The 21,889-nt window shown below is 53.5% G+C and overlaps 1 protein-coding gene across 5 annotated transcripts in view; it reads right to left on the bottom strand.

Annotated features, from left to right (window-relative positions):
* Positions 1-21,889, bottom strand: part of DENND2B (DENN domain containing 2B) — a 133,820-nt gene continuing 111,931 nt past the window's right edge. For 3 of the 5 annotated variants that reach the window (XM_007459847.1, XM_007459845.1, XM_007459848.1), the window contains 14 exons: positions 20,905-21,001; positions 20,239-20,283; positions 19,046-19,230; positions 17,833-17,942; positions 17,571-17,640; positions 13,337-13,414; positions 12,656-12,796; positions 8,768-8,916; positions 4,771-4,948; positions 4,437-4,478; positions 3,344-3,455; positions 2,350-2,589; positions 1,321-1,407; positions 1-785 (listed from right to left, as the gene is read on the bottom strand). In XM_007459847.1, the coding sequence (XP_007459909.1) occupies positions 751-785; positions 1,321-1,407; positions 2,350-2,589; positions 3,344-3,455; positions 4,437-4,478; positions 4,771-4,948; positions 8,768-8,916; positions 12,656-12,796; positions 13,337-13,414; positions 17,571-17,640; positions 17,833-17,942; positions 19,046-19,230; positions 20,239-20,283; positions 20,905-21,001 (1,569 nt within the window). In that variant the 3' untranslated portion in view covers positions 1-750. The remainder of the gene's footprint in view (positions 786-1,320; positions 1,408-2,349; positions 2,590-3,343; positions 3,456-4,436; positions 4,479-4,770; positions 4,949-8,767; positions 8,917-12,655; positions 12,797-13,336; positions 13,415-17,570; positions 17,641-17,832; positions 17,943-19,045; positions 19,231-20,238; positions 20,284-20,904; positions 21,002-21,889) is intronic. The other 2 variants (XM_007459844.1, XM_007459846.1) reach the window with 1 other exon arrangement.

A 21,889-nucleotide genomic window follows, 5' to 3' on the forward strand; every position in this document is an offset into this window, starting at 1 on the left:
CTCTGGGCCCAAACAACTATACACTGTTTATTGAGAACACCCGTAGATGATGGGAAGGAGGGATGCCCTGTACCGCATCACGGCCACCACTGAGTGGGAGCCGGGCCCAGAGAACACTAGCAGAGCTGGGGGGTGGGCTTCCCATGACTCACTGACCATCACAAAGGTGGGAGGAATAGGAGAAGGCCAGGCCCAAGAGCCTGGTACCATGCTGCAAACGGGGGTTGATTGGCCTTTGCCTTTCAAAAACAGAGGATTAGGGGAGGGGGACTACTAGAAAAAAATAGAAACTCTAAGATTTAAAAAAAAATAGTCCTGTACATAACAAGACAGCATCTGCTCTCCAGGGCCCGAGACTGGCAGCAGGGGCCTTAGGCAGGCAGGCCAGGAGCCTCCAGGGGAAGATCAGTGGTTCGGCTGAGACAGTCAGCTGCACATAATTGGCCAGTCACCAGCACCCAGCAAAACTTCATCCATGCTCGGGCAGGGCAGGAAAGCACCCGGCCTCTTGGGAATATACAAATATTTACCGGATTCTCTTTGCTTGTTACAAAAACAGATAAGAAAGCTTACAGCAGATTATTTACAAACAGTATCCTGGGATATTGTGAAGGCAGAGGTGGGCTGGCTTGGAGGGTGGGGTCTGTGGGGGCAGAGCAGCCATAGCAGCCCAGAGGGTCCAAGGCTGGGCCCCCTCCCCAGGCTCCAGGCTCTACAAGGCACTGGACTCTGTTACTGGGAAAGGGGGGCTTAATTCTTCTTGTGGAGGAACTTCATTTTGTTGCCTGTGGGCCAGAGGAGGGCGAGAGTGAGAATGTTTCAGTATCATCTCTTCCAACAGCCCTAACCCTCTCAGTGGGAGAGAAGGATTAGAAAGACTGGATTACAGCTAGATATGATCCAGGATGGCGAAAACACTCTAGAGCTCTAATTAGAGCACTGGTATTAATCATGTATGGCTTTGGGCAAAGCCGTTTAACTTCTTCGGTCTCAATTTTCCTTTTAAAGTGAGACATGCTATGATGCTGTGATTTAGTTGGCTCAGCTCTTTGAAGGGCACTCTGGTGCTGCCACTTTTGTCGTTAGACCCCTTATAGCCTCGAGGAAAGCTCACTGGTCCTAATGGCCCTTGTGCTCACTCAGGAAGGAGTGCACCCAGGAAGACCTGACCTAGGTGAGGCTCTATGAGATCTCTTCCTGTTCTGTCTACAGCCCCGATATAAATACCCACTGGCATTGGTTTAGAGTAGTCTGGGGTACAGATTCCCCCAGTCCCTCCCTCCTTGCCGAGTATGTCTCATTAGTGACAAAGCTACTTACCCAAACCGCGGAGAAACTTGTTCATTCCACTCTGCTCAGTGTCTGGCAGTTCCTCTAAATACTGCTCCACTCGCTGCTCAAAGAGGCCTGGGGAAGAGGAGAAACAGGAACAGAGAAGAGAACAGTCATTGGAGGAAGGGAAGGGGAGGCCTCCTGGAGGGGGACTAAAGGGCAGATCCCAAAAAGGGGGAAACCAAAGACCTGCAATTATAAGAGCATCCTCATATAGCCAGAATTCAGACTGGCTCATCAATTCAGACTGGGCTCATCAGACTGGCCCATGTTCACTGCTGATGGCAAGAGCCCCTTGCCTCCCAGTGCACGTTCCTGAGGTGCATTATGGTGAGGATGCCACTCCTCGTACCAGGGCTGCCCCCAAGTGGACACCACCTCCAGCTTTTAGACCACACTACCATGTTGTTTCAAAAGGTTTGTTACACTAAATGGACAGTATTAGTGGGCAGAAGAAATAATAACCCTGAGGTTAGAAAGGTCTTGATGAGATGAAAAAGCCCTAGGGTGAGCAGAGCTGATGAAATAACAGAGATAAGATAACCTTTGTGCTCTGAGGGCAGACTGTCACCAACCTAAGACAGAGAGCTAACTCAGTTCTCTTCAAGGGCTTTCTCAACCCTGGATTCTCAGGACTCCCTAAACTGCACAGTCTGGTCTTTTTCTCTTGAGTAAGGAAGGACCTGTGAATGCGGGGATAGGTGGAGATAAGCCCCACTCTTGCCACGTGGCTCCAGCCTGTGCCCAGCCTTGTGAATGCACGTACTGGGGCAGGAGGAGAAGGTGCCCTTGGCAGTCTCTCTCAGAAGAAAAGGGATGTTAGAGGCCTGCCCTGGCTAATAACTCAAGAGCCTCCTGATGGAAGCTCACCAGTGCCTGGCTACTCAGCCCTGCGGGTAGCAGAAAAGTTGGAGGACGCCTGACATCCCCCCCCCCCAAACCCCCCACCCCGTAGCTCTCCCAAGCCACAGTAGAGGATGCCCCAGAACCCCCCACCCCAGGCTCTTCTGGCCTTACCCTTTGCCCGACACTTTCTTAGCTCCCTGTCTTGGATGAAGCCAGCAAACATCTGAGACTCCATAAAAACTTCAAGAAAACGGCGGATGCTTTTGGAGGCCACAGACTTGCGGAAGGCCTCTCGCTGAAAGGCCCTCTCCCCCTTCTCACTCTGGGTCAGGAAGAGGGAGTAGTGCCCAACAGTCTCCACAAAGAACCGGATAAACACCTCTGACACCAGCCCATTGAGGGTATTACATTCTGGAAGAGAAGAGAAAATCTTTGAGGTTCAGGTCAAGAGCCTGCATCCCCAGCCTCCAGCTGGTGGTGTCTCCCTCTCCTCGACAGAACTCCAGCCAGAACCACTTCTGTGTTCTTGAAACCTTAGCTCTTGTGCTCCCAGGCTTGTAACTGGTTCCTGAGCCAGGAGGTCGGAAAACTGTGCTCTGAACACGGAAGCTGGGGAATACTTGCTGGATGAATGAAGATGGAGATTAGGGACCAGAGCGCCACTCCCCACACACCCTCACCCTCGGTGGTCTCCCTGGCTTCACAGGAAGAGGAAGCTCCCTCCATCTCCTGCAGTGGCTCGAGGCAGGGCCTGAGAGGGAGGAATAACTAGTGTCCGGTCAGCGAGAAGAGTCTGTGCGGTTGCCAACTGTCTTCAGGGTTTTTCTCCCCAAACTTCCTGAGGTAGAGAATTAGAGGCAAGAGGCAGCTCTGTAGCCTGGGCCACCTTAGAAGCAGCCCCGATGTTGTTTAAGTTTCTGAACTCCCTCTGATAAAATACCACACTACTGCTCTCCCCTCAGACCCTGTCAAGCCACAACTCCTAGAGCCACACTAGTGGGGCTAGAGAATTCTAGGCGAAAGTGAGACCAAGGTCCTATGCCTGAGCTTCACTAGCCAGAAGGGTCTGGTGCATAGAATCAGGGTCCAAGCCCCATGAGGCCCAGGCCCAGAGCAGAGGGAGCCGGGGACCAGAACTGAGTCTGCCTGGGCAAGCCTCACTCACCATCATCGGAGTCGCTGTCGGAGTCCTGGGAGATCAGTTCATTCTTCCTCTCTAGAGCCTGCTCCAGAGCCGCCTGTAACTTCCTAGGTAACAACGTGTCCTCATCATCCATCTGCAGGAGAAGGAAACCGCACAGTGACACTGACTGAGCACTTAACTTCGTGCCAGCCCTGTTTGAAGAGCCTGAATATATAATCTCATTTCATTCTCCCAAGAACCCTGATACTATTTTCAACCTCATTTCAAGATGAGAAGCTGAGGCTCAGAGAGAGGTTAAGAAACTTGTCCAGGGTCACAAAGATGAAAAGTGGTGGAGCAGGTGGCATTCACTGCCCAGGACCAACAGGGGTTCCTACCCCAGCACCATGATGAAGTCTCCCCAGTTCCTCCAGCTTCGGCTCCAGCGGGGAAGCACGGTTGGCTGGGGGAGGGGAGATTGTGGCCCAGCCTGTGTCTCAGGCGTGAGGTGAGGCTGTTGTGCCTGTCTCTGTATGCTGGTTCAGTGTCTGCATCGTGACGCTTCGTACCCAGGGGTCGTAGCTCTGTCAGTGGTGTGTAACAGACTACATTCCCAAAGGCTACGGCATTGGGTTGTGTTCCTTTATAGAGAGCCAGGAGGATTTCCACCACCAACAGAGGCTTTTTGAAGTTGACAATGATTGCAAACCTTTAAGTTCCACTGCATTCTGTGTGTCATGTATAATCCTCCAGCAACATTTCAAGGCAGGTGTTATCCCCATGCGTGTTTTAGAGATGAGAATTCTGGTTCAGAGAAGTTCAGAGGCCTGTTCAAGATCATGTGTCTCAAAGGGGGCAGAGGGCAGAGGTCAAGCCTTTGCATCCAGGCCATGTTCTTCACACACTCACACTGCCTTCCAGAAGCTGACGATGCCGACCAGAACAGCAGATCCTGCTGAGGTCAAGACTTCTCAGACCAGCTTCTTTCTACCCTTGTCTGTTCTGTGAATGTGGAACCCAGAGGGCTCAACAATCAGGCTGTGAAGGTGGAGTCGTGTGTGTGAGTGTTGGGTGCTCTGCATCAAACAAGCACCCACCCTGGGTCAGGCCATGCTCTGCAGCGTCCCACTCTTACCTGTCGGATGAATCGGTCAGACCCCAGATTCACCATCAGTGCCTGAGAAAGAGTCACGAGGGACAGTGATTCACGATATGAATCCCTGTAGTGCCCTTCCCAGGCCTCCAGCCCTCCTGGATTCCCAGGGTCAGATAACAGGAATAACTCCAGCCAGGGAAAGACCTCCCAAGGAGAAAGGATAAGAGCTGGGTACACAAAGGAGAAGATCCCAGCAGCCTCGCCCCCCTCCCCCACCTCCTGGGGGTTTCTGGTTTCTGTTCCTTCTGTCCCTTCCTTCCTCCACACCAACCTCCCCCCACCCCTCCGCCCGCTGGCTCCCCAGGTGGCCCACCTCCTCCACAGGCAGCTCCTTCAGTTTGGGGAGGGAGCTGGAGAGCAGGCCAACCAGGAAGGGGGTGGGACAGCAGACGATGTCAATCATGGAGGCCGGGAGGACAGGAATGAAGGTGTGCTGCCAGGAGAAGGGGTAGAGCAAGGCCACCACCGCGTGGGAGCAGCTGGATAGGGTACTGGCAGACAGACAGACAGACAAAGCACTGAGCCCAGGCCCAGCACCTTCAGGGAAGGGGCGTTACAGCCTGCTGGGCTAGGCTCAGGACATCCTTTCATGTTAAACCTCCCAGTGCCACAAAAATGCTAAGGAACCTTGGGCCTGGGTCCGACCTTGCAGACTGGTAAAGCTCCCACATTGCCACTGCTCGGGACCTCAGGGACAATGGCGCTACCCTCTTTGGTGGCTCTACCTAGGAACAGTCATAAAGGTACAGAGCAACACTTGAACACACATACACACCCCCAAGAGCCACCCAAATGCACAGGTGGGCCTAACCTAGTGTGGGAGTATCAGCTCAGGCCAGGGAGTACAGAGGTAACCTGAGCAAGGGTTGAACACAAATTCATAGTAAGAGCTGGAAGGTCATCTTATCAGGTCCACATTTTACAGCTGGGGCCATTGATACCCAGGGTCAGTCTGGTCATAAGTGGCACACCTGGGACAGCACCAGCTCTCCTGTCCCCCAGCCCAGTGTTACTTCTACCATTCTTCCTCTCTACCCATTCCTCCCTCTCCTAATTGGAAAAAGTGGTCTGACTGAGGACCACTGACTGAGGCAAGGCTGGCACCATTCTTAACCACTCCCATCTGTCCTCTTACGCTCCAAAAAATAGCCAGAGGCCTCAGTGGGGTCATCCTTCTCTTGGCCTAGAGGGGGGCTCCAGGCCTCCAGCACCACAGGGCTGGGTGGCCAAGCAGAATGACCAATGGGAGACTGGAAGGAGAATCTCCCCGATGCTAACTAGAAGGCACAGAAGTGAGTGCTGAGGGATAGTATGGGTCACCAGTCAACACAGGAGACACACCTGGCTTTAACCATCCACCCGTCAGGAGAGGAGTCGAAAGCACTCCCCTAAGGGCCATATTACATATGAGGAGACAGAGGCCCAGAGTCAAGTTGATTCTCAAGCCTGCCTTTCCCGCCCTGTCTCTCCGCATCTATTGGTCCCACCTATTAGCTATGAAAGCCCTGGGCTCCACTTGATCAGCTCCAACAGGGATTCTCACCCTTTCATGACTAATGCCCACCAGTCAGAGAACATGGTTCCAATCCACGACAGAAACAACCCCTCCTTTCCAGAAGGACCTCGGGGGACGTTCACAAGCGTTTTGGCAGCCAGTGCCTTGCTTGGCTGTCCTACCACCCCCTGGACGACTGAAATACTGCTGGGCCTTGAGGCAGAGACATAGGTATCCTGGCCCTGAGAGCCCTTCCCCTAGGGACAGCAGCTCCCCACACCCCAAGGAGAGCCATCTGAAAAAGATCTGGAAAGGGGCTGTCCAGGGTCAAAGGAAACACAGCTCCACAATGCCTTCCAGTGGGCCTGGGACTTGGGAGGCAGAAGGCTTGTACAACCCTTAGGGCTGACCACTGTAGAGCCTGTGTATGCGTGCATGGATGCGCACGCACCCCCCCCCAAACCCCACACACACACCCTCCCACTTACACAGACATCAGAACTAGGCCAGAGGAACCAAGGACTTGTGGAAAACCTAAAAGGTGAGCAATGGAACAAGAGCTGGCTGGACTTACTGAGCCTTGACCCCAGTCCAGGCCTGTGTGCCCTCACTGGGCTGCCTATTCTGCCCCTCTTCAGTCAGAGGCAGACCCCAAGCAGGGAAGACATCTTTTCTAAGACCTAAGATTGGCAGGACTTGAATGCTGAGCCAGGCCAGATCAGGGCCCTGGGGTATTTTCCTCCCCAAATGGTCCAGGAGTGTGTTCAGAGGCAGCTGAAGCCACAGGAAACAATCACTGTATTCACAGCCCTGTTGGAGCCAGGCTGAGGGCCACGGGGGTGGCCAAGAGGTAAGGGAGTGGAAACTTCAAGAAAAGAAACCTCGAGGTCCAGGCTCTGCTAGGGGCATCAAGGTCTGACTAGACCAGAGCCTCACAGCTGGGTAGTGGGGGCTTTGCTGGCAGACGGTGAACACGGATGGCAAAAAGGCACAGACGGGACCCCAGGGAGCTGCCATACCTGGCTAGTTCCAGTTGCCGGCTCGGTCCCTTCACAAGGCCTGACGGGCCCATGACACAAACAGGACTGTGGTGTACAGAAACAGGCTGTGATGGGAAGTGGGGGGCAATCTTCTTTTCTAAACCTGGCTCTCTCTGGAAAAGCCAGAAGCTCTGGGTTTTCCTCCTCTTTACTTCTCCTGGGCTGAGGGTGGCCCCGAGTTCCTGCGCCAATGCCCCGTGAGGGCATTTGGGAGTCCATTTCCTCATGACCCTCTCATGCACACAAAAGAAAGACCCCAGGGATCCTGGGCTTATTGGGGGACAAACCAGGAAGAGGATTCTTCTTTTCTGCCTCTCATATCAGCGCCTAGCGTATGTTATGGCACATAGCAGATAGCTTAATAAACATCTAAATGACAGAATTAATTCCACCACTCTAAAGAAACTATTGCCCCCCGTGATGGGTTCTTTGACGAAAAATTATACAATGTGTTGCCGAGATCTCATCCTCTCCCTGCCTGTCCCATCCCCTACATATACCCTTTGCTATGGTCTGAATGTTTGTGTCCCCTCAAATTCTTTGTTGAAATCCTAACCCCCAAATATGATGATATTAGGACATAGGGGCTTTGGGAGGTACTTAGGTCATGAGAGTGGAGACCTCATGAATGGGATCAGTGTTCTTATGAAAAAAGAACCCCGCTTCCAGCATGTGAGGACACAGAGAGACGCCGACGGCTATGAACTTGGAAGAAGGCCCTGACCAGAACGTGACCAGGCTGGCACCCTGATCTTGGACTTCCAGCCTCTAGAACTGTGAGAAATAAATATCTGTTGTTTATAAGCTACCCAGCCTGTGGTATTTTGTTATAGCAGCCTGAATGGACTAAGACGCTCTTTCAGAGTGCAAAAAAAAAACCTCGGCTGCCTAGAAGAGCTCGGCCTCTTCCAGAACACCTCATGTCCAGTGACATTTCTGCCGCCCCCTCCCATGGCCACAACCATCTGGACCTCCTCTGCCTCTAAAATCATAAATGCCAACATTTCAGACTAAGACTTGTGATCTTTTCAGCTCTTTTCTTATTCTTCTTAATCCAGCTCCCCTGCCTCGATGACCTCTCCAGTCCCTGGGCTTCTTTCTCCCTTTCCTAGTTTGGCCACAACCTTCCTACAACCACTCTCCCCAGCACTCTCAAGACCCTCACCTGGTCCTTCTCTGAAGATCCCCACATGCCTGGCCCTGGGTCACTCCATTCAGTTGCCTTCTCCAGGTGACACCCTCACCGGCCCCCTCACTGGATGCCTCAGCACTCCTCATACTATCCCTAGTCAGTGCCCTCGCCCCTTCCTCACTGTGGCTCTTCCTAAAGTTCATCACTCTCTTAAAATTCAGCATCCCACAGAGGTGGCCTTGCCTCCCGCTCCAGAGGAAATGTGGCCATCAGCTAGAAATCTTACTTTCTTGCTTACTTCCTCCATACAAATAGACTTGTACCTCTACAATCTTGGCCGTTGCAAAAGCAGCAGCGTCTGTCTTTTTCCCTCCAGCCAAGTCCTCCATTGGGTTCGCAACCCTGCCATCTTGCATGCTCGCAAGCCCTGCTCCCTCAGTCATCCTCTCTGCCTGGGTTTGCTAACCTTTCCTCTCCATTTGATCTTTCTCTCACCACACACAGACGCACACACACACACGCGCGCGCACACACTCCATGCACAAATACGACAGTGGCTGGCATATACTAGGGCTCGTAAATCACATTGGATCAATTAGTGGATGTGCCTCCCCCCCCCTTCACCTCACCTGCTGGGCCCTACCTGAGCTTATCTGCTACAAAAATGACACGGCGCTCCAGCAGCAGTGAGGCGAAGATTCGGATAAGCTGGCGCACACTGAGGCAGGTAAAAAGGCACTCGAAGTCCACGTGCTCCAGCCGGGAATCCATGGGCCGCCGCAGCTCTAACACCTGCAGGAGAACAGTGGGGCAAGTGGGGCAAGGCAGATCAGGTGGGTGCCACTCCTGGGTCCTACACAAGGCGACCGGAAGCTGGCTCCCCTTCCCACCTGCTTTCCCAAGGCCTCTAACCCACCCCACTGTGTAGTCAGACCCAGTCTCCTCCTCCTCTCAGACCACAGCTCTGCCCCCACAGTACTCAGACGCCCAGCCTGTGGGCAACAGGGCTAACTGAACATGGGGGAGGCTCCGGAAAGAAGGAGCTGGGGAGCCATGTGCCAGGCTCTCAGGAAAGCGCGGGGGACAGCTGGCTGCTCTCACAGATGAGGGAGGGAGGGAGCCACACAGCTTCAGCTGCACTGCCCTCCCTGCCCTCCTGCCCGTCTCCCCAAGGAAAGGCCTCGGCTCCGCACTGCCCAGCCCCACAGCTGATCGCTGCCCCTCCGCGCGGCTCTGCTCACCCATCTCTGGACAGACAGTGCCAGGGTCCTTGTTGCCATGCCCCCTCCCTTTCCTGCTAGGAAGAGTTTCCTTCCAGAGGCTCTGTCCTGCCCTCTATCTCTATTGGCTTGTCTAATCCCTGTGCCAGGGACAAGGGAAACACAGGGAAACACAAGCTGGCTATTCCACAACCTTGCCAGGAAGCAGGACTCTCTTTATCAGGGCCAGACCTAGCAATCTTCCCTCCGGAGAGGTTGCAAGGCCACTCCGAAGGTCGTCGGTGCTGTGGTGCAGGGACCACTTCCCTGGGGGCAGTCATGAGGGTGGAGGGTGGCAACTGACCCTAGCAATGAGAGCAGCAGGAAGTGCTGACGCTCAGGCCAGGCCAAAGCAGCTCTCACCCGGGCCTGCCTAGGCTTCCCCTTGCTTCCTCGGCGTATGTGGGCAGCACAGATGCGTAGGTCTCCTGAGAGCCAGGAGGGAAGACGCACGCCCTCTTTTAGCCCTATGGTATCAGAGCCCTCCTCAAGGGGCTTTACCCTGCCTTATCTCATTTGTTCCTCAGAGTCTAAACAAGTGAAGTTCGAATCCTAGCTCAGTAGTCATCCCTCTGGGCCCAAGGGAAGCAGCAACATGGGCACAAGTTGCCCTAAGGACGTGTCTCTTTTATAGGGTTCTGTTTACACTCTGTCTCTCCCACCGGATGTGAAGCCCCAGAAGGCCCAGTGATTAGCAGGATGTGGGGTACACCAAAAGTGCTCAGTGAATGTGCGCTGAAGGGATCCCTTACCACAATCACGCCAGAGGCCTCTGCACCCCTCCTGCCCTTACCCCACCCGGAGGAAGTCACAGTGAAGCTCCCCCAAGCCTCCCTCCTGAGAGCCTGCATGCAGTCAGCGCCCCACTCCTACTACCCCGAGGGTCCGGGCTCCTCCATGGAGTGAGATTCACACAGGAAGCTCACAGGACCTGGGCCTCTCTTCATTCACCTGCCCTCAAGGAGATCACAGTCCAGCGAGGCTGAATGAGCCTAAACCATCACAGCCCACCAGCTTGGTGTCAGGACAGGGGAAAGGCGTCATTAACATCTGCACAGGGCGCTGAGAGGGCTGAGAGGTCAGGGCAGCAGCTCAGAGCACAAGATGCTTAACTTGGTTGTCCAAGGAGAGAAGGGAAGTGTCTACTAGGCAAAAGGAAGCAGGGTTCAGGGACAGTAAGCGAGTCAAGTCAGAGCGTTGAGACGAGGCTGGTGAGCGGGTTGGGCCCCATCCTGAAGGACTGACTCCCAGGCATGCTACTGGGCTCTCAGGGTAGGGTCGGTGGTCCTGCCTCCAGGTCATGCATGAAGCAGGAAGTCCCTCCAAAAGAGCGTGGGAGAAGAGATGCTCCAAGAAAGGCCTTAAATGGCATTCGCCCCTCCCAGCAAATCCACTGTTTCTTTAGTCAGACCCTCTCCACTCCCTGCAGCAACTAAGTTATTTCTTCTTCCCTCTCCTCAAACCCCACATCCACCTCTCACTCTCAGAGGATGACCTTCTTTTCCATTTTGAGAAAACTGAAGCCATCAGGTGAGAATCCAGAATCTACAAGCCATGGCCCTTCCCTGCCATTACACAAAGAAGTACCCTTCTCTCCTAAAAAGCCAGTCTCTCCCTGGATCCCACCGCCCTGCCTTCTCACTGAGCCTCACAGTCTGACTGTCCCTTCCCTCTGCTGCTGCTTTAACCTCTTCCTCTGATGGGCCACTCCCACCAGCACCCAGACAACCACCTTCAACAGACTCTCCCCTGGATCCACGTTACCCTTCAACCACTGCCCCTTCCCGATTTCTCCCCACAGCCAAGCCTCTTAAAAGCTGTCTCTACAGGCTATTCCCCCTTCTCAACCCCATTCACTTCTCAACTCTCTGTACTCAAGCTTCTCGGCCCCCTGACCGCTCCCGTTTCTGAAACTCAAGGCGTCCCGCCACACCTCATCCTGACCTCGCCTGAGCCCTCCTTCCTTTCTGAGAGGGCCCCTTCCTTGGCTTCCTGGGACTCCTCCTGTCTTAGTTTTCAGGGCTGCTGCTCCTCTGCTGCAGGCCCTCTAAACGCTGGAGGCCCTCGGGACTATCTCCTCTTCCCTGTCTACACTGCCTGCTACTAAACATCCTCCCTGGGGTGTCTCGCAGGCATCGTGAATGTAACGTGCACGGAGTCAAACTCTTCCTCATCACAAGCCTCCCTCAGGTGCTCCATCCGCTGACCTGTTGCTCAAGCCAGAAAACTGGGAATTCGCCTTCAAATCTCCCCAACACTATTCCCTACTTCCAATCAGACACAATGTGCTATTGACCCTAATTCTAAACCACATCTCAAATCCATCTATTCTCTTCATCTTTTCGTCCACACCTTAATCCAAACTCCGATCGTCTCTTGCCTGTACCACTGCAAAACATCCAAGCTGGTCTCCCTGTTTTCACTCCAGTCCCTAATCTACATAGCAGCCAGAGTGAGCTTTTAAAATCATATCTCGGATCTTATAACCCTGCTTTAGAGACATTCCAAAACCCTGAACTTGGCCTACAGGTACCTTGTGATTTGGCCCTGCTGTCTATCCACCCTGCTCACTCCCCTTTTCAACCATCCTGGCCATTTTTTCCGTTCCTTGGCAAAAGCGTCCACACTTTCCCAACTTTTGCCTTTGCATGCTGTCCCTCTACCTGGAATGATCCTCTCCTGCCCATACCCTTCTCTTTCAGTCTCCCTCCTCCCACTTCATCTGGTTTACTCTACTCACCTTGGGTCCCCAGTAAAATGTCACTTCCTCAGAGGAGGCCTTTCCTGGCCCCTAATCTAAAGCACATCCCCTGTTACACACTCTCACTCTGTGCTTTCACTTGGCACCTAACACTTTTAGGGGTTATCTGTTTCTATGTACAAGTATTTATTTAGTGTCCATCTCTCCCACTAGACTATGAACTCCACAAGGACCGAGCTGTGCCCCTCTTTAGCTATATGACTCTGCCTCAAGGTCTGCAGGAACCCTGACTGTGAGAGAGCACATATTCTGTCAACATTTGATGAATGAATAAAAGGTGGCCTGCAGTTTAGTCCAAACAGGCCAGGGAAGGCCCCTAGAAGCTGCAGAGAGTTGAGCAACAATTACAGTTCTGTCATTCACTCTTTTTAGTCCCTGTTGGTGAGGTGTACAAATGTGCTGAGCAAGGAAGGGGCCGTGCTCGGCACCCCCAGAGACTGAGCCTTGGCTCAGCAGGTCCCACGCCAGCCCCAGTCCATGGTCTGAGAAAAGAGGCAGCAGAAATCCTTACCTCATTGCCAGCCCCCGGCAGGAATGTCTTCACTTTGATGGTCTTCCCTGGGGCAGGGAAGGGTGATTCCATGAGACTTCTCATGAAGGGATAGACCAAAGCGGCGGAGATCCCACGCCGGCGCTCCACCTCATCTAGGACCTGTGCCCACCGCCAGCAGCCCAAAGAGGAAGGGTGTCAGGGCGCCACCCTCCCCTACCTCCTGGGCAGAGAAGAGGGCAGCCCGGCATCTGACCAGCCCGGGCCGAAAGCTGGGAGATGGCGGACTATTTCGCTAGGAGCTTCACACCCTACCCTTCCCGTCTCCCTGGCCACTCGGTGTCGGCTCTGCTCCCTAACTAGTCCTTGCCTCAGACCCCAAGATCTGAGTAGCTGGGCAAAGGAAATACCACTTGAGGTCGGGTTCCTGGGCACTTGGCTTCCCGAAGGGTCTCTGTCCCCAAGGACTCAGCTCCGCCCATGGCCCAGGGTGAGCTGTGACATTAGCAGACACTGCCGGTGCAGGAGCTGGTATATGGGGAGGGAGTCAGAGAGCTCGCTTGCACTTGCCCTTGCATTCTCGCCTTCTCTCACCCTCTCACACACACACAGGTGGTTTTCTCATCTAAGCCGCCTGCAGATACTCCTATGGGAGCTGTCAGCTGGGGGAAGGGGGAGGGAAGTAAGCCAGAGCCCTCTTACCTTGGAAAACAAGCCGAAGCAGCCAAGGCGGCTGATGACACAGTATACCTCTGGCAACCGAGGCCCTTTCCCACTTGGCTGGGCCAGGACAAGGAGGAGAGAGACACAGACACAGAGAACGCATGATTACTATATCTGACTCCTTTTCCTTGGGAACTGAGGACTAAGCACCAGTCTTCTAGTGAAGACTCCGGGCCTCTTCTAAACCTCTACTCAACCAGGCCCCCAAGGAAAGGGCTGCCACTCTTTGGGGGCAGGCTTCAGCCTCTGCTGGGCCTTCCAGCCCAAGGTACCAGACTCCTGCCAAGCTCTACACAGGCTCCGCCCTTCCCCCCCAGGAAGACACTGATGGGGGCTGGCAAAGGACGAAGCGGTTGGGCAGAGGCTATAGGGTAATGTGTGGATTTATATCCCTAAATCCCCAGGCCCCCAGTGGTAAGGGAGGGACTTGTGTACATCCTTAGGAGCAAGCCAGGCGGTCTTCTGCCTCCCAGAGGGGACATTCTGCAAAACATTCCTTTTCTCAGTTGCTCTTTTCTCCCTTCCTTGATCCATCCCCATTCTAGGAAAGCAAACTGACACCAGATAAGAGAAGCAAACTACTATTTATTGAATATTTACCGTATCCGAGTCCTGGGCTTGGAACTTTCCAAAAACTTGTTAGACAGGCATTATTATCCCCCTTTTATTGATGAGGAAACTGAGTTCAAAATTATTAAGCCATTGTCCAAGGTCATGTATTTAGAAGTCATGGAACCAGGAGTCTGTTTCTGCCTCTGATTTGCTGTATTACCTCTAAAGTATGCTGCCTTCTGACAGAAAGGAAGGGAAAGAAACACAAAGAGACTGGGCAGAGGCATGTACAGAGCAGAGGAGAACAAAGTAAAAGGGGGATTTAAAAGGTAGGCAGCTGAAGGAGATGTGCACTGAGAGCTCCCCAGGCCTGGAGCCCCCAAATGCAGGCTGGAGTGAGTCCACAGGAGTTGACTTCTCCAGCCAGGGGCTGGCAGGGCTCTGTGGCTGCCTCTGCCTCAGAGGCCTGGAGTGCCCAGCAAGGCCGAGCGGGGAGGGAGCAGAGCAGCAGGTGCTGGCCCCTCATGCAGGCTGCTAAGCAAATGCAGATGGGCTATTTCAGTCTCCAAACCTGCTGGCCACACGTCACAGATCTAAAGAGAAGGCAGAATCTGGTTTTGTCCATATTAGGCCTGAAACTCACTCCTCTCTTCTTCCCTCTCCCCCGCCTCCCCTAAAGCCCCAAGTGATTAAAACAAGTATGTGGGATTTGGGTTAGAATCATTGTGTCCAATCTGCAGGAATACCGAGCTAGTGCCAGCCCCCTTGGCAGGGACCCAGCCCAGGCCCTCTCTGAGCACGCCAGGACAAACATGCTCTTCCCTGGGGGAAGCAGGCCCACTGCAAAGGAGCAGCTCTGTTCCATCTCTGCTCCTGCAAAGGCAGCCTTTGGAACGCTACCCCCCCCAGGCCCAGGTGAAGCTGCCTGGCTCCCCGCCTGGCATCTGTACTGCTCTACCTTCCCTTAGCCCCACTCACCAGGCATTCTATCTCCAAGTACTCCTTCTCCCCAGACTACCCTTTGGGGTGACCCAGGATACCAGACTTGGTGTTAAAGGACTTGGAGTCAACCTGGCTCTGGCCCTGATTTGCTGTATGACCCTGGGCAAGTCATTCTACCTCTGAGTCTCGGTTTCTTAATCTAAAGAACGTATATAATAATACTGGGTTGGCCAAAAAGTTGGTTTGGGTTTTTCCATAAAGGGAGGGACTTGTGTACATCCTTAGGAGCAAGCCAGGCGGTCTTCTGCCTCCCAGAGGGGACATTCTGCAAAACATTCCTTTTCTCAGTTGCTCTTTTCTCCCTTCCTTGATCCATCCCCATTCTAGGAAAGCAAACTGACACCAGATAAGAGAAGCAAACTACTATTTATTGAATATTTACCGTATCCGAGTCCTGGGCTTGGAACTTTCCAAAAACTTGTTAGACAGGCATTATTATCCCCCTTTTATTGATGAGGAAACTGAGTTCAAAATTATTAAGCCATTGTCCAAGGTCATGTATTTAGAAGTCATGGAACCAGGAGTCTGTTTCTGCCTCTGATTTGCTGTATTACCTCTAAAGTATGCTGCCTTCTGACAGAAAGGAAGGGAAAGAAACACAAAGAGACTGGGCAGAGGCATGTACAGAGCAGAGGAGAACAAAGTAAAAGGGGGATTTAAAAGGTAGGCAGCTGAAGGAGATGTGCACTGAGAGCTCCCCAGGCCTGGAGCCCCCAAATGCAGGCTGGAGTGAGTCCACAGGAGTTGACTTCTCCAGCCAGGGGCTGGCAGGGCTCTGTGGCTGCCTCTGCCTCAGAGGCCTGGAGTGCCCAGCAAGGCCGAGCGGGGAGGGAGCAGAGCAGCAGGTGCTGGCCCCTCATGCAGGCTGCTAAGCAAATGCAGATGGGCTATTTCAGTCTCCAAACCTGCTGGCCACACGTCACAGATCTAAAGAGAAGGCAGAATCTGGTTTTGTCCATATTAGGCCTGAAACTCACTCCTCTCTTCTTCCCTCTCCCCCGCCTCCCCTAAAGCCCCAAGTGATTAAAACAAGTATGTGGGATTTGGGTTAGAATCATTGTGTCCAATCTGCAGGAATACCGAGCTAGTGCCAGCCCCCTTGGCAGGGACCCAGCCCAGGCCCTCTCTGAGCACGCCAGGACAAACATGCTCTTCCCTGGGGGAAGCAGGCCCACTGCAAAGGAGCAGCTCTGTTCCATCTCTGCTCCTGCAAAGGCAGCCTTTGGAACGCTACCCCCCCCAGGCCCAGGTGAAGCTGCCTGGCTCCCCGCCTGGCATCTGTACTGCTCTACCTTCCCTTAGCCCCACTCACCAGGCATTCTATCTCCAAGTACTCCTTCTCCCCAGACTACCCTTTGGGGTGACCCAGGATACCAGACTTGGTGTTAAAGGACTTGGAGTCAACCTGGCTCTGGCCCTGATTTGCTGTATGACCCTGGGCAAGTCATTCTACCTCTGAGTCTCGGTTTCTTAATCTAAAGAACGTATATAATAATACTGGGTTGGCCAAAAAGTTGGTTTGGGTTTTTCCATACGATGCTATGGAAAAACCCAAACCAACTTTTTGGCCAACCCAATGTCTCATGGGCTATTATGAGTAATAAAGAAAATGACATACTTAAAGCATCTAGCCGGGAACATAAACAGATCCCAAATCACAGTTCATTCCCTTTGCCCTGCCTTCTACATTGAAAGTCCTACCTCCTCTACTGGACTATCTAAAGTTGCTTGAAGATAGGTGCCATGTCTAACTCATCTTTATGGGCCTTTAGCATGTGCTGCCTAACCCTCAGCAGGTGTATGCTACATGTTTCTGAATGAATGAATGAGCAGCCCAGAATCCTTCACCTGGAGTCCCTGCTATACATCACCTTTGCCAAAGATCCCCCTCATCTGCCCCTTCTCCCACTAAGACCTGGGAACCCTGAAACTCTGTCAACAATACCCCTGGTGAGCCCCAGGGGAGCGTGTGTGACAGGATTCTCTTTACCTTTACCTCAATCTACTTCCCAGGACTAATGAGAAGAGGGATGCTGTAGTGCTTCTCTCTCTACAACATGGCTTATATTTTCAAAACCCTCCCTTTCCCTGGAGTTCAAGGCATCTCTCCCAGAATCCCACAGAAGGTACTGCTCTGTCCCTGCTCAGCCTCCAGCCCTACCAAACCATGGACAGGATGCACATGAGCTTGGCCAGGTATGGGGGTGAGGAAGGTTGTCCTCCACCCCAATCTGATGCACACACACATACTGCTGGGTTGATGTGATCCTGCAATCAGGATCAGCAATCTGAGCCTGTAAGCCCGAAGTAAATGAACAAAAAGAAAAAGTACAGAAGAGCTAAAAACATATGACAGCCCAGTAGAAAGTGATCCAATCTCTTCCCTTACTGTAGATTATCTTAGATCCTGGGGCCCAATCAGAGGGGCAACTTTAAGTCCTGCCATCCCAGGGAGTGCTTCGTGGTGTGTGTGTGTGTGTGTGTGTGTGTGTGTGTGTGTGTGCGCGCGTGTGTGCGCGTGTGCGCGCGCGGCCTCAGGCAGCATACAAGGACGCAGAACATAGAACAGCTTGAGTTTCTACCAGCTCAAGTTAAAGAAGGGCGTGCACACATACAAACACTGTGGCCCAGTCCCTGAGGACCGAATGGCCCTACTTACTAGTAAGCGCCTGCAGTAGCCAAAGCGTCTGCTGCCATCTTCCCCAGTCAGCATGAAAGAGAACGTCTCACTGGAACAGGGAGAAGTCTGGCATCAGGGAAATATCAGTGGACCCAGGAAACAGCCCCCAAGAAGAGGGACTGCCCAGGGAGGGGGGTGAAAGACCAGGCTGCGGTAGGAGAGGAGGCTGGGACTAGGGTGGGCCAGAGTCAGCTGCCCACTGTTATGGGGGTAAAGGAGGCTATGCCAGGCCAGGCCTCACCTGCTGTACTCTGACACAGGAAGCCAGTCCTTGGCATCAGGGAAGCAAAACTGGGGAATGGCCTTGAGCCTCTCCTCTGCCTCCCGCATCTGCTTGGTGGGTCGGTCCAGCTGCAACAAAGAGGAATATGGGGAGAGAGAGATAAGAGAAGAGAGGACGTGGAACTTGGGGCTGGTGGGGGGTAGTTGACAAATATCTCCTCCCCCGAGAGTCCTAGGTGGCGTTTGCCCAACTGGCATGCTTCTCAGCAACCCTACCCTGACCCCACTCCCATTTCTCACAGAGAGGTCCGGGTGTGGGCTGAGTCATCATTTATTCATTCAATATATGCCAAACTAGCACTTTCTGTGTGGCACCTGGCATGTGCTGGGCTACCAATAGAAAACCAAGTGGACAAGGTCCCTGTCCCTGTGCATTCTGGTCAGCAGAGTGAGATAATCAACAACAAAATTTCAGAGGGTGCCACAAAGGAAATACAGGGCGATATGACAGAGATAAGTGGGTGGGTGGGGCTTCTTTAGAGTATCTAGAAAGATCTCCTATTTGATCGGAGAATGAAGAATGAGAAAGAGCCAGCAGCCAAGCGAAGAGCTGGGGAAAGAAGATTCGCGGCAGAGGCAATGGCAGAGAGAAAGGGCCCGAGTGTTACAGGAAGAGAAAGGAGGCCAGGCGGGCTGGCTGGGGGCGAGCAGGGAAGGAGTGGTAGGAGCTCAGGTACGTGGGTGAAATGGGGAGAGAGTGCTAATGGGTACAGGGTTTCTTTTGGGGCTGATGAAAATGTTCTAAAATTGATCACATAACTGTGACTATACTAAAAGTTATTGAATCGTATGCTTTAAACAGGTGAATTATATAGTATGTGAACTGTATCTCAATAAAGTGGTTCAAAAAGAGAAAAGAAAAGTAATAAGGTAGGAGAAGTAGCTGGGGGCCCTTCCCCAGGACGCCTGAAGTCCTGTAAACAACGTGGATCTCATTCTAGGCACGCTGGGGGGTGTTCCCTCCGCCCTCACCCTCCGAATACTCACTGGCCCAAACCCACCCCCTCTTCTCCCTCCCGGCTACGGGCAGCCACGCTCCGGGGTAGCGCAGTGAGGTGAGTTGCTGAGGCAGGAACAGGATCTCTCTTCTTCCCCAGATGGGCCAGGCAGAAAGGAGGAGGCAGAGGAGGGGGCAGGGAGGCGGGCAAGGGCAAGGAGGGAGGCGGCCTCACCTTGGGAAACTGGTAGGAGACCTCAGGGAGGTACGTGTTTCGGGATGGCTTCCTCTTGAGCGACACCACCACGAAGCACTCAAACAGCTCCCGTTCCTGCCACTCGAGCAGCTCCAGCTCCAGGGTCCGGTAGCTGGGTGCGCGCTTCAGCATGGACTGGATGTGGACCAGGCGCTGCGTGTGGGCTGGGGGCAGGTCACACATCAGGGACGAGACCCCCACATTAGCCCCCTCCACCCCACGCTCAGGGCTCCATCCCCAGGGGTCACCTCTAAGTGCAGGAGCCTAGTCTGACGGCCTGACCCAACGAGGTCTGGGGGAGAAGTCGCAGGAGCAAGGTGTGTAGCCTGTCTGCCCTGACACAGTCAGGGCCTCCTGGAGCCTCTGGAGGCTGAGCTGGGGCCAACAGACTGCCTGAGCCAGGCAAATCCAGGGATGCGTCAATGGCACCCAGCCACCCCTGCCCCTGTGCCAACAGGACTAGAAGATATGAGCATCCACTAAGCCTCCATCCTAGGGCCCCTATCAGTCCTTGGACTTGGACCCTTCTTCCCTGTCCCCAGGCCCAAAGTCCACTTGCCCACTTGCCTGGGGGACCAGCAGAGGAGGGAAGGAGGGAGCTAGCTCCCACATACTTTAATCATCCAGGAAGGTCTAGGAAGGGCTTCCCAGTAGAGAAAGAACAGAGGTTTGCCCAAGGCCCCCTGGAACATGAAGGTCCCAGAACCTTTCCAGGGAGGTGGCAGTTCTCCTCTCTAGGGAGAGGGAAGATGAGTGGCCTCAGGGCCTCCAGAGTACCAGTTTCCTCAGACTTTGGCACACTTCTTACAACCAGAAGAGGTACTTGCAACCTACTGAACCCACCTCTGACTCTCCAGATTCACAACACTTACCAGGCCAACGTAGCACCCAATTTTCATGGACAACGGCTTGGGAAAGTAAGGCAGGGTCACCAGCCTTAAATTTGGGAAAAGGGAGATGGTTGCATTTAACCTCTCAGGGCTGAGCTCCATGACTGTAGGAATGGACTTCCCTAGAGCTCCTTGCTCTGTTGGCCTCGTATCCTGCCTGCCATCGCCTCTCCAAACGGGGCCACTCTGGGATATTGGAACTGTATGTGCAGAGAAGGGAAGGCTGATCCCCCACGGCCAGGGCAGGAAAGGGGTCCATGCTCTTGGGGAGCCATGCCTCACCTTTGAACCTGTCGTCGGAGTCGCTCTCGCTCTCACTATTCTCATCTGGAAAAGTGAAGAGCAGAGTGCATGCTTGCTGAGCCACTGCCCCACAGCAAATGTTTTCTGTGCCCCCCACCCAGCTCTTCTCATGAGGCATGTACGTCGTCTGGGCTCCAGTGGGCCCCTGGCCAGCTGCTGCGTGGCCCGGGGCCAGGGTCCCTCAGAGCTCAAACTGCAGGTGCTAATCTATATCCAAACCCCTATCCACCCAGTCCCGATGTGGGGCAAGCTGAGGGCCGAAGTTGGAGGCTGAGCCAGCAGAGAGGCCTATCAGCCTGGAACACAAGGGTCTTGCCTCCAGGAGGCCAAGATTTGAAATGGGAAACAGACCACAGTGCTCAGTAAGTCTGGCCTTTCCTTTTGCCAGATGCAGATTCCCACACCCACTTTCCTATTCAGGGCCTCACAGCCCAAAGTCTGCACTAACCCTTCCCAAGGCTTTCTTCCCTCTTTGGCCCTCCCCTCCGATGTGGCCACTTTTTCACAGGGCTCTACCCTCCTAGAAGACAGGAGGATCCCACGATTGCCCCATGGAAGGGTAAACTGAGGCTAGTCCATGCCTCTCCCCACTTCTAGTGCCCAAGGGCCCCAGAAACCTGAGCCAGCTCAGGCATCCAAGCCTACCTCTCAGTGATGATGTCTCAATGCTGGACATGGACAGCTTTTTTAACCTCTTCTTTCCCCGCTTGGCACTGTAGATGGAGTTAATTCTTTGGACAAGCTGGGTGAGAAAAGCAGGGAGGGTGAGGCAACCCTAACACCAACTGCCCCGGCTCCTCAGAAGGCTGATTTACAGAGGCCGTCCACTCCCTTACTGGTACAAGCCTTCTGCCCTCTCCGCAATGGGCCCAGTACTGGTCTCCCTCCTGCACTGGCCCCAAGGGCAGACTGGTGGGGCTCCCCATCTACTTGTCCCCTTAGTGGTCTCCTGCCCCCAAGACAAGGACTTTACACTTAGCTCCCCAGAGGAAGGAACTGTGATCAAACTAGACAGGATGGGAGCTCCTGGGTCTCAAGAGTCCCTGAACCAAGTGAGACAAAGAGCTGCTCAGAGGCAATAACAGGAACAAGGATTGAGCCTTTCCCCTCTGGGCTACAACCTGGGGCCCTGGCAGGAGGAAGCTAAATTCCCAATATACCCAAGCATTGTTTGCAGGCTGAAAATACCACTTGGCTAAATCCTGCTGCTTTGGGCTGAGGATTTGGGCCTGGCACCTGTGTGTGCAAATCTTTGCTGAAAACTCTCAATTCTGAGAGTTATAGAAAGGAAGACCCATGTTTGAGTCCTAGGTCCTTCAAAGCCTGGAGATGTCTCTGCATACACAGAGACTCCTTGCACCCCACACTCACTAATGGGGAGCTTCTTAAGGACTGTTTCCATCCACCCAGTGGCGTGGAGTACTCCCTGGGGGCCAGGCTAGCCTGTTTTCCCCTAACATCTGCACAGCATTAATCACTTACTGAATCTTTATTGATAAGAAAAGGAAATTAGCCAGATAAAAAAGAAAGGCCAGTGCCTGGACCTGAAATTGATTTCAGGAGAATTGAGGAAGCAGGTCCAGATTAGGGAGGGAGGGAAGGAAGGAAGGGAGGGAGGAAGGGAGGGAGG

The sequence above is a fragment of the Lipotes vexillifer genome, unplaced genomic scaffold (assembly GCF_000442215.2).
Source record: "Lipotes vexillifer unplaced genomic scaffold, Lipotes_vexillifer_v1.1 scaffold61, whole genome shotgun sequence".
NCBI classification, from domain to species: domain Eukaryota; kingdom Metazoa; phylum Chordata; class Mammalia; order Artiodactyla; family Lipotidae; genus Lipotes; species Lipotes vexillifer.